The 12,694-nt window shown below is 29.1% G+C and overlaps 1 protein-coding gene across 4 annotated transcripts in view; it reads right to left on the bottom strand.

The window, feature by feature from the left end:
* Nucleotides 1–12,054, bottom strand: part of LOC105834796 (DDB1- and CUL4-associated factor 1) — a 122,974-nt gene extending 110,920 nt beyond the window's left edge. The window contains exons 1-3 of one of the 4 annotated variants that reach the window (XM_028194779.2): nucleotides 11,593–11,946; nucleotides 11,078–11,149; nucleotides 9,872–10,139 (exon numbers count right to left, since the gene is read on the bottom strand). In XM_028194779.2, the coding sequence (XP_028050580.1) occupies nucleotides 9,872–10,132 (261 nt within the window). In that variant the 5' untranslated portion in view covers nucleotides 10,133–10,139; nucleotides 11,078–11,149; nucleotides 11,593–11,946. The other 3 variants (XM_028194781.2, XM_028194780.2, XM_028194782.2) reach the window with 3 other exon arrangements.
* Nucleotides 12,055–12,694: the final 640 nt, after the last annotated feature.

Raw genomic sequence — 12,694 nt, 5'->3', positions numbered from 1 at the left:
ATCCGATATACAATCAGATAAGTATATTATATAAAATTTTTATTTTTTTTAATGGAAATAATTATTTTGAGATAAGTCAATATACTTTGTGCCATGTTTTATTTTGTTATATATTAAAAGAAAGAGAGGAAGAAACACTGTATTTGAAGATAAAGAAGAATAGAAGAAGAACAGAATAGCATTGTAATAATATTTACATACATATGTATGTATGTATGTATGTGTATAAATTTAAGTATGTATGTGTGTACATATATACAGGGTGTTCCAGATTAACCGGAGGAGCCGGCATGTACGTATTCCTCATGAAAAACTGAGTCGAAAATGTCAGTAGCAAAATCTTGAGGGATCATTAGTTTTCAAATGGTAAGCCTTTGAAACCTTCCAACCACAGGCCGTGAAGCTCGCGCTGTCAGGCGCGACGCAACTAAGCGGCCGGCTAGTCGCTTTGACGAGTATTGCTAAACGGTACCGAACGAATATAAATCTGTGAAATCTCTATTAATATTTGTTGCTGTATTCTTAAATCAAGTCCAATTTAATTGACAAAAAATATATTTAATTGTAAATTCGATAAAACGCCATTTATATCAATAAAAATTATGTGTTTCTGAAATACGTTTTATGTATAAATAAATTAATAAATAAAATCAATATTAATTAAATTATTTAATCAAATAATATTAAAAACATCAGTCGACAACATTTCCAAAACTTTTTTTCAAAAAGTTCTGTCACAAACAGTATTAAAAAACATTTACATTTGAAATTCGCATTTGATGTAAATAAATATTTCATATTTAGGAAATGAAATGAACGAAATTCCGAATTATGATATAAGAGGAAAAGGAAGTAATACTGTGAAGGCATCGACGTAAGTAAATAATAAGTATTATTATTACAAATTACATTTTGAATAATATTTTAGAAAAATATTAAACTTTTAAACTTTTTAAACTTTTAATTGATGAGGCGCTTGCAACCATTACGCCTGAAATGATACAACGATCGAGAAAAAATTTGATTAGACGTGCTCAGCTTTGTATTGAAATGGGTGGTGGCCATTTCGAACACCTACTCTAAAAGTTTCTAAAATATTATTCAAAATGTAATTTGTAATAATAATACTTATTATTTACTTACGTCGATGCCTTCACAGTATTACTTCCTTTTCCTCTTATATCATAATTCGAAATTTCGTTCATTTCATTTCCTAAATATGAAATATTTATTTACATCAAATGCGAATTTCAAATGTAAATGTTTTTTAATACTGTTTGTGACAGAACTTTTGAAAAAAAGTTTTGGAAATGTTGTCGACTGATGTTTTTAATATTATTTGATTAAATAATTTAATTAATATTGATTTTATTTATTAATTTATTTATACATAAAACGTATTTCAGAAACACATAATTTTTATTGATATAAATGGCGTTTTATCGAATTTACAATTGAATATATTTTTTGTCAATTAAATTGGACTCGATTTAAGAATACAGCAACAAATATTAATAGAGATTTCACAGATTTATATTCGTTCGGTACCGTTTAGCGATACTCGTCAAAGCGACTAGCCGGCCGCTTAGTTGCGTCGCGCCTGACAACGCGAGCTTCACGGCCTGTGGTTGGAAGGTTTCAAAGGCTTACCATTTGAAAACTAATGATCCCTCAAGATTTTGCTACTGACATTTTCGACTCAGTTTTTCATGAGGAATACGTACATGCCGGCTCCTCCGGTTAATCTGGAACACCCTGTATATACATATATATACATACATACATACATACATATATATATGTATGTAGAAATATAATATGTACATATGTATACATATTTTTTTAGTAAAAAAGAACCTTCAAATCATTGTGGCTATTTCTCGATTATCTGCTGAAAGAGAAGAAAAAAGAAAGAGAAAAAGAAAATAATAAGCACAGCCATAAAAACCTTTTTTTTAATATATAGCCACAAAAAATTGACAAATTACAAATAGAAGTTGACAAAAGTAATATAGAAAATGAAGCTCTACAGGAAATTACAAAGCATACAGTATTAGGTAATTATATAGTAACAAATGCTTGTTGCTGCAGTTATAAATATTTAGAGTCTATGTATAAAACAGTGCTTGAGCCTAGTTGCCCTTTTCGAGACGATTCCCGAACGCGCCGCCTCCTATGCCCCCACTACCGCGCGCGGCCTTGACGGCCGAGCCGCCGATCTCGCCCGTACGCTTTGTCTCAGGAGCAGCTCTGTATAAGAAAAAGTGCCCTGCACAAAATTCATTAAAATTACTTTAAGTAAATAATTTTTGTTTTTATAAACAAAAAAGTACTAACTTTTTTATTACTAATTTATTTTATGTAGTATAACAATATGTAAAAACATAATATGTAAATTAGAATTTTGACAATAGTTTTCCACATCACCCGTGAGATACTATTATTGATGCGTTTTTTTTTAAGTGGTTTCCCCAGTAGGCCTAATTCACTAAAAGATGAAATATAATATACAGCTTGGCAGGAAAACAAAATTTTATATATTGTAAGATATATAAAAACGACAGGAAAATTAGAAGAATGCCAAGCTATATATTATATTTCATCTTTTAGTGGATTAGGCCTACTGAGAAAACCACTTTAAAAAAAGCATCAATAATAATACCTCACGGGTGATGTAAAAATTAAACTATTGTCAAAATTCTAATTTATATATTATGTTTTTACATATTGTTATACTACATATAAAATAAATTAGAAATAAAAAAATTAGTACTTTTTTGTTTATAAAAACAAAAATTATTTACTTAGAGTAATTTTAATGAATTTTGTGGTGCAGGGCACCATTTCTTATATAGAGCTGCTCCTGAGACAAAGCGTACGGGCGAGATCGGCGGCTCGGCCGTCAAGGCCGCGCGCGGTAGTGGGGGCATAGGAGGCGGCGCGTTCGGGAATCGGCTCGAAAAGGGCAACTAGGCTCAAGCACTGGTATAAAACAATATAAAATTATAAGTGTTGAACAATTACAAAAATTTGATCTATCTGGCAAAAGTAATAATATAAGAATACCTTTGTTTCTCTATTTTTAAAAAATGATTTAGCAAAATGCCATCAAAGTTTGTGAGGAATTCAAGAAGCTACGCATATATCAAGCCAATATATCATTGTTAGACATTTAGGAAGACAAAAATTTGGTACATTACTTACTACCGCATTTCACTCTCTAAATCTTAATCAGTAGATATTCACTGATTCGCAGTGGCATATTTGTAACTGTGATAATCATTGAATATTCACTGACGCAGCCTAAATAAAATGCTTAATACTATAAAATGCGTGATATCCAAACAAAATTACCTTTTTTAAAAAAAAGGTAAAAAAAGGCGCCAAGTGTGGGTATGTGCGCCCATAAGAAACAAACTATTATATTAGGTAAATTGTTTTACTGTCGTATTGTTTTATTGTCTTTTCTACACAAATAATGATATAAAGTAAATGCGCCAATTATAAAAATATTTGTACAAAATTTATTTATTATAACTTTTTATTAAAATATTTAATAATATACGGGCTTGATGATCAAAATAATTAAATGATTAAAATCAACCAACGGGATTATAGTAAAGCAAAAACTTGGCGTGCCCGGCTCGTTGAAACGCAGTGACCCATCAATGTTACACAATATGAAAATTATTTATAAAAATAAAATAATAAAAACATAATAACCTATTAAAAACCTTACAAAGATAAAAAAGATATGTCAAGTACATAAACGTATTCAAAAATAATACGAATAGAATTAGCCAAGTATATTTGAAAAAAAACTTAGGAAAATTCTATAAAATCTATTAAAAAATTATTTAAAAATGGAATAATAACAAATAATAAAGCAAAAACTGATAGATAGTAAAACAATACTTAAGCCACATTAATCTCATTCTTGTGTATATATTTATTGATATCAATAACATAGAATCTTGGAAATATAAAAAAATGCGAGCCGGGCACGCCAAGTTTTTGCTTCACTATAATCCCGTTGGTTGATTTTAATCATTTAATTATTTGATCATCAAGCCTGTTTATTATTAAATATTTTAATAAAAAGTTATAATAAATAAATTTTGTACAAATATTTTTATAATTGGCGCATTTACTTTAAATCATTATTTGTGTAGAAAAGACAATAAAACAATAGGACAGTAAGACAATTTACCTAATATAATAGTTTGTTTCTTATGGACGCAGATACCCACACTTGGCGCCTTTTTTTACCTTTTTTTAAAAAAGGTAATTTTGTTCGGATAAACTTTACCATATTACAAGAATATATTTAGTTTTGGCAGACGCAATGTCTAATCAATGACATTTATAGTCCATCAATGTATTTAAATACTTCTTTACTTAAAAATTTTTCCTTTATAGTTATTTTTATGAAAATAAAAGATAAGAATTTATCGAAACAAAAAGTACTTTTTAAACAATGTTTATATTGATTATTACTTTGCGTTCTTTAAATCAATTGAGAAATTAGTATCTTGCCTCAGAAATTTTCTATTTATAAAATAAAATTTATACTTCTAAATTTACTTTAAGATAAATTTGAATTGATACATTTAAAAAATGTATCAAATATTACAACACCTGTGTCTACAATTTTCGTTACAGACTTTATTTCAAATTTACCAAAATATAAATTTTATTATATAAATTGAGAAGAACTTCTGAGAACTTCTGTTACAGAAGAATAGTCTATAAGGTCAGTGCAGTGTCAAAACTTTAATAAAACACGCGATAGTTAAAAATCAACACTTGTAGGCAGTGCTCTCAACTTAAATTAAAGCGAAACATTTTTGCACGCAAATTAGTCTTTTTCAATCGGCTTCCGAGTTAACGCCATTTTCAACTGGCTTCCAAGTTAATGCTCTTTTTAATCGGCTTCCGAGTTAACGGGTCCTTTTCAAACGGTTTCTGAGGTAACGCCTTTTTATCCGGAAAGGACGATATATTCTATAGAATAACCGAAAATTAATGAAATTGTGTATCTAAACAGTAATAACGTGTTAAAAAATCGTATGTCATTAAAAACAATTTTTTTATTCAAGAAAAAAAGTTATTCATCGAGACATGAGAAACCGCAATGTCAAAATTACGAGTCTAGCACGCTGCCGCTGTGCTACGCGCTTCTTGCTGAATTGTTCTCTTCTTTCAATTAATATGATGTTCTCGCAAACAGTTGAGTAGTTCCGATTATCTTTTTGCCCAGTAATACTTGATAATATATTGATAAAATAAGTTTCATCAAAATCGATTATTATCACACTGTGTAAGATGGATACGTAACTTTGATATATTACAACTCCGCCAAAAAAGTCGTGCAAACTTCAATTTTCTCAATTTGTAGGAAAATATTCATATTTTACGATAATTCTTATAAAGTTTATGAAAAAAATTTATTGCACCCTGTAAAGTACGCCAAAGTATGAAAATTTTTTAAGATAAAATACATTCTTACTTTTGAAGAAATGCCAAAAAGAGAAAAAGAAAGGATCAAAATATGACAAATGCTCTTTAAAGTAGAGACTTCAAACTTTAAAATTAAAAAAAAAACTTTTGAATACAAGTTTTTGCGAAGTTACAATTATTTAAAGTTGAGTGGAATTTTGTTGCTCAGTATATATTTTACAAGTATTTCGTTGAAAAAGTACTTTTAAGCTTGTCGTGTGTAATTAGCTTCTTATTTTTAACTGTTTTATCTTATACTATTCCTGTCTTAAAGCATGAAATAAGCAGAAAGTTCTGGTATATTTGTTTTCTTGTTTATGCTTTTTTTTATTAGTGGGCGTGTTAGCATCATGTGAACCTAGCATTCCCACTTTTGTTCTTAATTTCCTATGAACGGGTAGGAACAAAAAATTTGGAACTAGAGCAAAAAAGCAGATAATTAGCAGAAAATTATGCCATACGTCCATACTTCTTTTTAGTGGTGAGAGTGCTGGATTTACTGAGGTAAGAACGTTTCAGTTAAAGTTTATAGAATATTAAGAAGAAAACATGATAATATGGACTTGACCTTGAATGACATCGACAAGATCACGTGAATTTCAATTTTTTATTTAATAGACTTTAAAATTGTAAGAATGATACTTTACTTCGCCAATGAGCAATTAAAATTGAATGTAGTGTTAGTTCGACCTTACTGGCCAAATTTATTCAAAATTCAATATATCACAACGTTTCGACCTTCAATTTGGGTCCTCATCAAGTGTGGGATGTTACAATAAATTGCTATAACTCATGCAAGTTTTTATGGCATGTGTCCACGTATGTCATCTATAAAGGCAAATTAATTTGATAACTTTTTAGTTTAACTAATTATCCGCAGTAAACTTACATCTGTGTAATCAATGGTCAAAATACAGTAGTAGAAATAATTAAAAACTTTGAAAGTAACACATATAAGATTTTGGATGATATTCTTGACTAAACTCGTAGTCAAATCTCTGTATCTTTGCACAAATTTTTAAGTAAAAATACACATATAAAATTTATTGATAGATATATTACAAATAAATTTATGAAATGTAAGAAATATATGCGCGCTAATGATGATTTACTCATCACGAAAACTGATAAAGGATAGGTCACGGTAGTTATGAACAAAAATTCATATCAAATGACCACTTTACTCAGCGATTACAACACGTATCGAAAAATAACAAAAGACCCTATCAAACATATCACTTTAAAATTAAACCAGCTAATCAAATCTTAGCGTGACAAGATGTTATAACTGATTAGATATACAAAAAATTAAACTGTACTAATTGGAACCTTCCACGCTGCTATGGACAACCTAAAATCCATAAGAAAGGTTTTCCATACAAATTATAGTATCGACAATAGATAGTCCACTATACAACATTTCTCACTTTTTACATGATTTACTTGATAAATCAGTTCCTAAGCCTAACTCATATATCAAAGATAGCTGGTCATTAGCCAAAGCAATTAAGAATTTTAATATCAATCCTGATGAAACTTTAATTTCTTTAGATGTAACATCTTTGTTTACAAATATACCTAAACAGTTAGTGATCAGTTATTGAAAATAGATGGAAATACATATTGACGAACACTACTATGACTTAGCACAATTTTATATGCTTTACAATTAATACTTGACTCTACTAGTTTTAGCTTTAATGGTGTAATTTATGAACAGATTTACGGCAATCCAATGGGTTCACCGCTTTCGCCTATTTTAGCCGATATGGTTATGGCGGATCTCGAAACCCAATGCTTAGAAGTATGACAATGTGACATTAAATTGTTTTACAGATACGTTGACGATATTTTTGCTGTCGTACCGACATCAAAAATTAATGAAATTCTTGATACTTTCAATAGCTATCATCCACGGCTTCAATTCACATACGAATTAGAAAATAACGGAATGTTGAGTTTTTTAGACACATTGGTTATCAGAGAGGGTAACAAATTAATTACCGATTGGTTTCAGAAAAAAACGTTTTCTGGAAGATATATAAATTATCTATCCAACCATCGTCTCAAATACAGAATTAACTATTATTAACTTGATCGATCATGCAATTTTATTAGTTGACAAAAGATTTCATACTCAGAACATCAAAAAAGTTAAAAAAAATTCTAATTAATAATAATTATCCAGTTAACTTGATTAATAAACATATACGTAATCGCGTCAAACTGCTTAAATACTCTCTAATTAACTCACAAGATAAATCTCGCGATCTTAAAAGATTTGTCACTATTCCTTACATTAAAGGACTGAGTGACAATATTAGTCGTGTCTTAAGAGATTTGCAGTTTACTGTTCTTTATACAATCCTTAAAAAGCTCAACTCCATTATTGTAAAAGGCAAAGATAAAATAGACCATCTAAAACGCACAGAAATAGTTTATAAAATTGATTGCACTTCATGTAATGCGTCGTACATTGGACAGACTAAACGACATTTGTATACTCGCATTAAAGAACATCAGCGTAATATTATAAAAAACGATAATAACCATTCGGTCGTTAGCCAACATCGCATATCTCATAATCACGATTTTAATTGGTCTAAACCTAGAATTTTGCACAACGAACCAATTACAAAAAAACGAGAAATAGCAGAAATGTATTTTATTAAAAAACATGAACATGCTATTAACTTACAAAGAGACATTGAAAATATGACTGCAATATATGATAAAGTAATTAAGGCTGTATAATCGTTTATTTAGTTGAATTGTTTAGCATTGGTTAGCTTTGTTTTCCCGACCTTCATTTCGCTTATTTTATGTACATTGTAAGCTCAATCTTCTCACTATTGTAACGTATTGTGACTACAACAGACATGTCTCACGACTGCGGACAATATTTTAATATTTGTTAATCTAATTTTGTTCAATGTTACACACGCTAATTGTAAGTTTCATTTGACCATTGATTACATAGATGTGTGTTTACTGCGGATAATTAGTTAAACTAAAAAGTTATCAAATTAATTTGCCTTTATAGATGACATACCTGGGCACATGCCATAAATACTTGCGTGAGTTATAGCAATTTATTGTAACATCCTACACTTGATAAGGATCCAAATTAAGGGTCGAAACGTTGTGATATATTAAATTTTGAATAAATTTGGCCAGTAAGGTCGAACTAACACTACATTCAACTTTAAAATTGTCTTAAGAATATCCATATATACATATTATAAAAAGAAATAAAATACCTGGCACTACAAAATGAGTGAAATCACAACAAAATTACCTTTAAAAAAAAGAGGTACAAAAAGCGTCAAATATATGCGCAAAAAATGCTCTCAAAAATCTATTTTTGTACAAAACAACTTAGATTTGACACTACAAAATGAGAGGTATTAAGTTTTTTCTCTACAAAAGTAATGATATAAAGATGTGACAACTATAAAAATAAATGTTCGTACAAACTAAAACATCTACTTTATTATTATTCTTTGGCTGACATTCGTAATTTAGTTTTTCATTAAACCCATATTAATATTTTACTACAAAAACTTGTGCTGCTAGAGTCTAGCAGCTAGACCAAATAATTTGTTTTGATACATATAACATTATACACACACAAAAAAAAAAGAGGGGAGAGAGAAAGAAAGACGTACGAACGTACGCACATAGAGACTATATTATTAATATAAGATATTAAAAAGCACTTTATTATAAACTAACTTGTATACTAAACACAAACACATTCAAATGCACCCACAAGAAAAAAAGAAAGAGAACTAAGAAATTATTCGATTTAGCAGCGCCAAATTTTTGAAGTAAAATATTTATATGAGCTTAATGAAAAACCAAACTGTAAATACTAGTCAAAAAATAATAATAAAAAAGTAGATGTTCTAGTTCGTACAAACATCCATTTTTATAGTTGGCGCATTTTCTTTATATCATTATATCATTCTTTATATTATTTATATACTTTTGTAAAGACTTCATACTCTCATTTTGTAGTCAAATCTAAGTTGTTTTGTACAAAAATTGATTTTTGATGGCATTTTTGCGCGTGTATATTTCATGCTTTTTTGTACCTTTTTTTAAAAGATAACTTTTGTCGTAATTATCTATTATGTAATTTTTATGCCAAACACGAATTTAGTTTTTGCCATGTTTGTAGTTTTTCATAAGTTTACATAAAAAGTACAAAATTTTCTCTTTATATAAAAATTATGTTGATATAATCTAAAAACTTTTAATTATATCATAAGAAATTGTAATCTTATTTTTGCTTAAAATATTGTAAAATTATTTCCAGGGTAAAAATAATTTTCAGAGTATAATTATAAATTATTCCACATATGATTACCTTTGTCATAAAATTATCCTTTCTAAACAAAACCTTCAATATATGACCAAAATTACATTCTGGATCAGTACGTGATGGATGTCTTTCATCAAACGGATCTGGATCCATCTTCATATAATTTTCTGTCTCGAGTTCTATTATATCTGCTAATCTCTGAAGGACAGGAATAGGATCATAGTTTGGCATGCTATGTTCTTCCTCCCATTGTCGTAGAATTTGTATAACATCTGTTACTTCTGCAAGTGATTCTGTGCTTGCCATTATTAATCTGTAAACATTTACATAGTTAAAAATTTAATTGAAAAAATTAAGAATTCTTTTATTAAGATCTTGATAGATAAATTTTTATATCAACTTTTTGTACATGTATACTTATAAAATGTTTATATTTATAAATATTATAAGTATAATATATAACTTCCATTATATAAATTTTTTTGTATGAATTTCTCTCAAACAAATGATAAAAGTATTTTTGGTAAAAGAATCTTTATGTTAAAATATTAACATGCAAATCTTATTAAACACAGTAATATCCATCAAAGTATTGCAAAATGATAGTTAACATTTAACACATTTTTGCATCCAATATATTTTATATTTTTAACAGGCTAGTTCTATAATAAAGATAAGTAATGATATATTTATATTTGCTTTTAATTTATCTTTTAATAATATGTATTAATCTCTAACTGCTGGCGTACATGTGAGATATCACACAAAATATTTGAAATAATTTTTTTGCATGTTACATGCATGACATTGCTTCCTCATATACCTTAGTAAGATTCACTGTTTACAGCCCTACGTTTCCGAGACATATGCCAATGTTTATGCTACAAAAAAACATGCCAGCAGTTAAAGATTAATAATGTATTAATTTATTAATACTTTAAAACAATATTTTATAACAATATTTAAAAATAACTTTATATATATTATGTATCAACTACAATTATAACATTTATAAACAATTTCTTTTTTCAATGTACTAGAAATAACTTATAATTACTAATAACTAATAGTCATGAGAAACAACCAATAGGTATTTTTAACATTTGACTTAAGTGGTATAGTTGCATAATTTTAATTTCATATATTTTTAAAAACATTAACGTATTCGCAAAAAATAATTCAAAAATTGGTATTAAATTTTACATTATTTTAGTTAGTTAATAAATCATGATAACATGATAAAAAGCTTACAAGAGGAGATCCAGGTATGTATTTCACAAATTTTTTAAAGTTTGATATTAAGATATGAATCGGTAACACCTCCTTTTTAAAAGTAAAATAATTATTCAAATACTTTCTACAGATATCAAATTATATTTAAGACGTGCTCAATAATTTTATACATTTGTAAAAGTACTAAAAATTAATGATAAACATGATCAATTTGTAGTATGTAATAAATGTTAAAAAAACAAATCTATGTATAAAATGTTAAATGTGCAGTGCAGAGCAATCGATATTAGTAAACTTTTTTTATTTAAACTATTTAAACTTTTCAAGGTCATTTAAAGAAAACATTCTATTAGTGATCTTGAAACAAAAAAAACTAATATCAACGTAATGGACATTAGATTCACTTTTTCTAAACTTGTAAAAAAAAAGAAAACACGAGGAAAAATTATAAAGAGATGCGAAGTTTAATTAAAAATAATTAACTTCTTTTATCGATGTAAAGCGCGTGAGTCGCGGCATACTAAGGATATAACCTCAAAATATGATCACTAGTAAACAAAGCACGATATAGACGAAAACGTTATTGGAAGTATCTTCCAAGGAAAAGAAAATTAGATGCACTTTTTTTCGCTTCGATAAAATCGCGCAGCAAGAAATGAGCTGGCGCTACTAAAGCAAACGAATACCGTCCACGACTAACGTACTAATCACCGTGTACATACAATTACACGGTGGCGCGTGCGTTTTATAGGTTAGGGCCCGTAAAACTAATATCATTCTATAATTTTTGTTCGATTATATCAGCTTGACAATTTTTTTGTTAATAATATCTATGATGTGGCTACAGATAATACGCGTGATTGCACACACAAAAACTGAACAATTTTGAGACTCACAAATGTAGATCTAAACGTTGATCACGTTTATTCGATTACACTAGAATATGCCGGGTACGTTCTACTCATCGACATATAGAATGGACTGAGCATTGCGATAGGTTAGCGCGCGCCTGCTTTAGAGTGAGAGGTACTACACCTGAGGCCTATGTTTGTCTCTCTTGCAAGCTTCTGATTTGTTATTTCGTCCTCCTCCGTGAATGGAGGGGGACAAAATAACAAATCAGAAGCTTGCAAAAGAGACAAACATAGGCCTCAGGTGTAGTACCTCTCACTCTAAAGCAGGCGCGCGCTTGCCCATCGCAATGCTCAGTCCATTCTATGGACGGGATTCATAGGACGGGATTCATAGGTCGGTATTCATAGTCGAATCTTATTTTAAGATCGTCTCAAGTAATGTCTTAAGATGCTAATACGGCTCTGTGATTGGTTGATGGCATCTTAAGACTGTACTTAAGATGATCTTAAACATAAGAATTGACTATGAATACCGGCCATAGACCGATCTTAAGCTCAAGCATTGTCTTAAGTCTAGCTTCGAGCCGACTTGAGACTTACTTAACCAATGAAATAACAGCATTGACGTCTCAAGATCGTACTTAAGCTGGAACTTGAATAAGATTCGACTATGAATTCCGGCCATAGACCGATCTTAAGCTCAAGCATTGTCTTAAGTCTAGCTTCGAGCCGACTTGAGACTTACTTAACCAATGAAATAACAGCATTGACGTCTTAAGAT

Source organism: Monomorium pharaonis, chromosome 9 (genome assembly GCF_013373865.1).
Source record: "Monomorium pharaonis isolate MP-MQ-018 chromosome 9, ASM1337386v2, whole genome shotgun sequence".
Lineage (NCBI taxonomy): Eukaryota > Metazoa > Arthropoda > Insecta > Hymenoptera > Formicidae > Monomorium > Monomorium pharaonis.
Note: the sequence above shows the minus strand (reverse complement) of the source record. Positions and strands in the feature narration are given on the sequence as shown.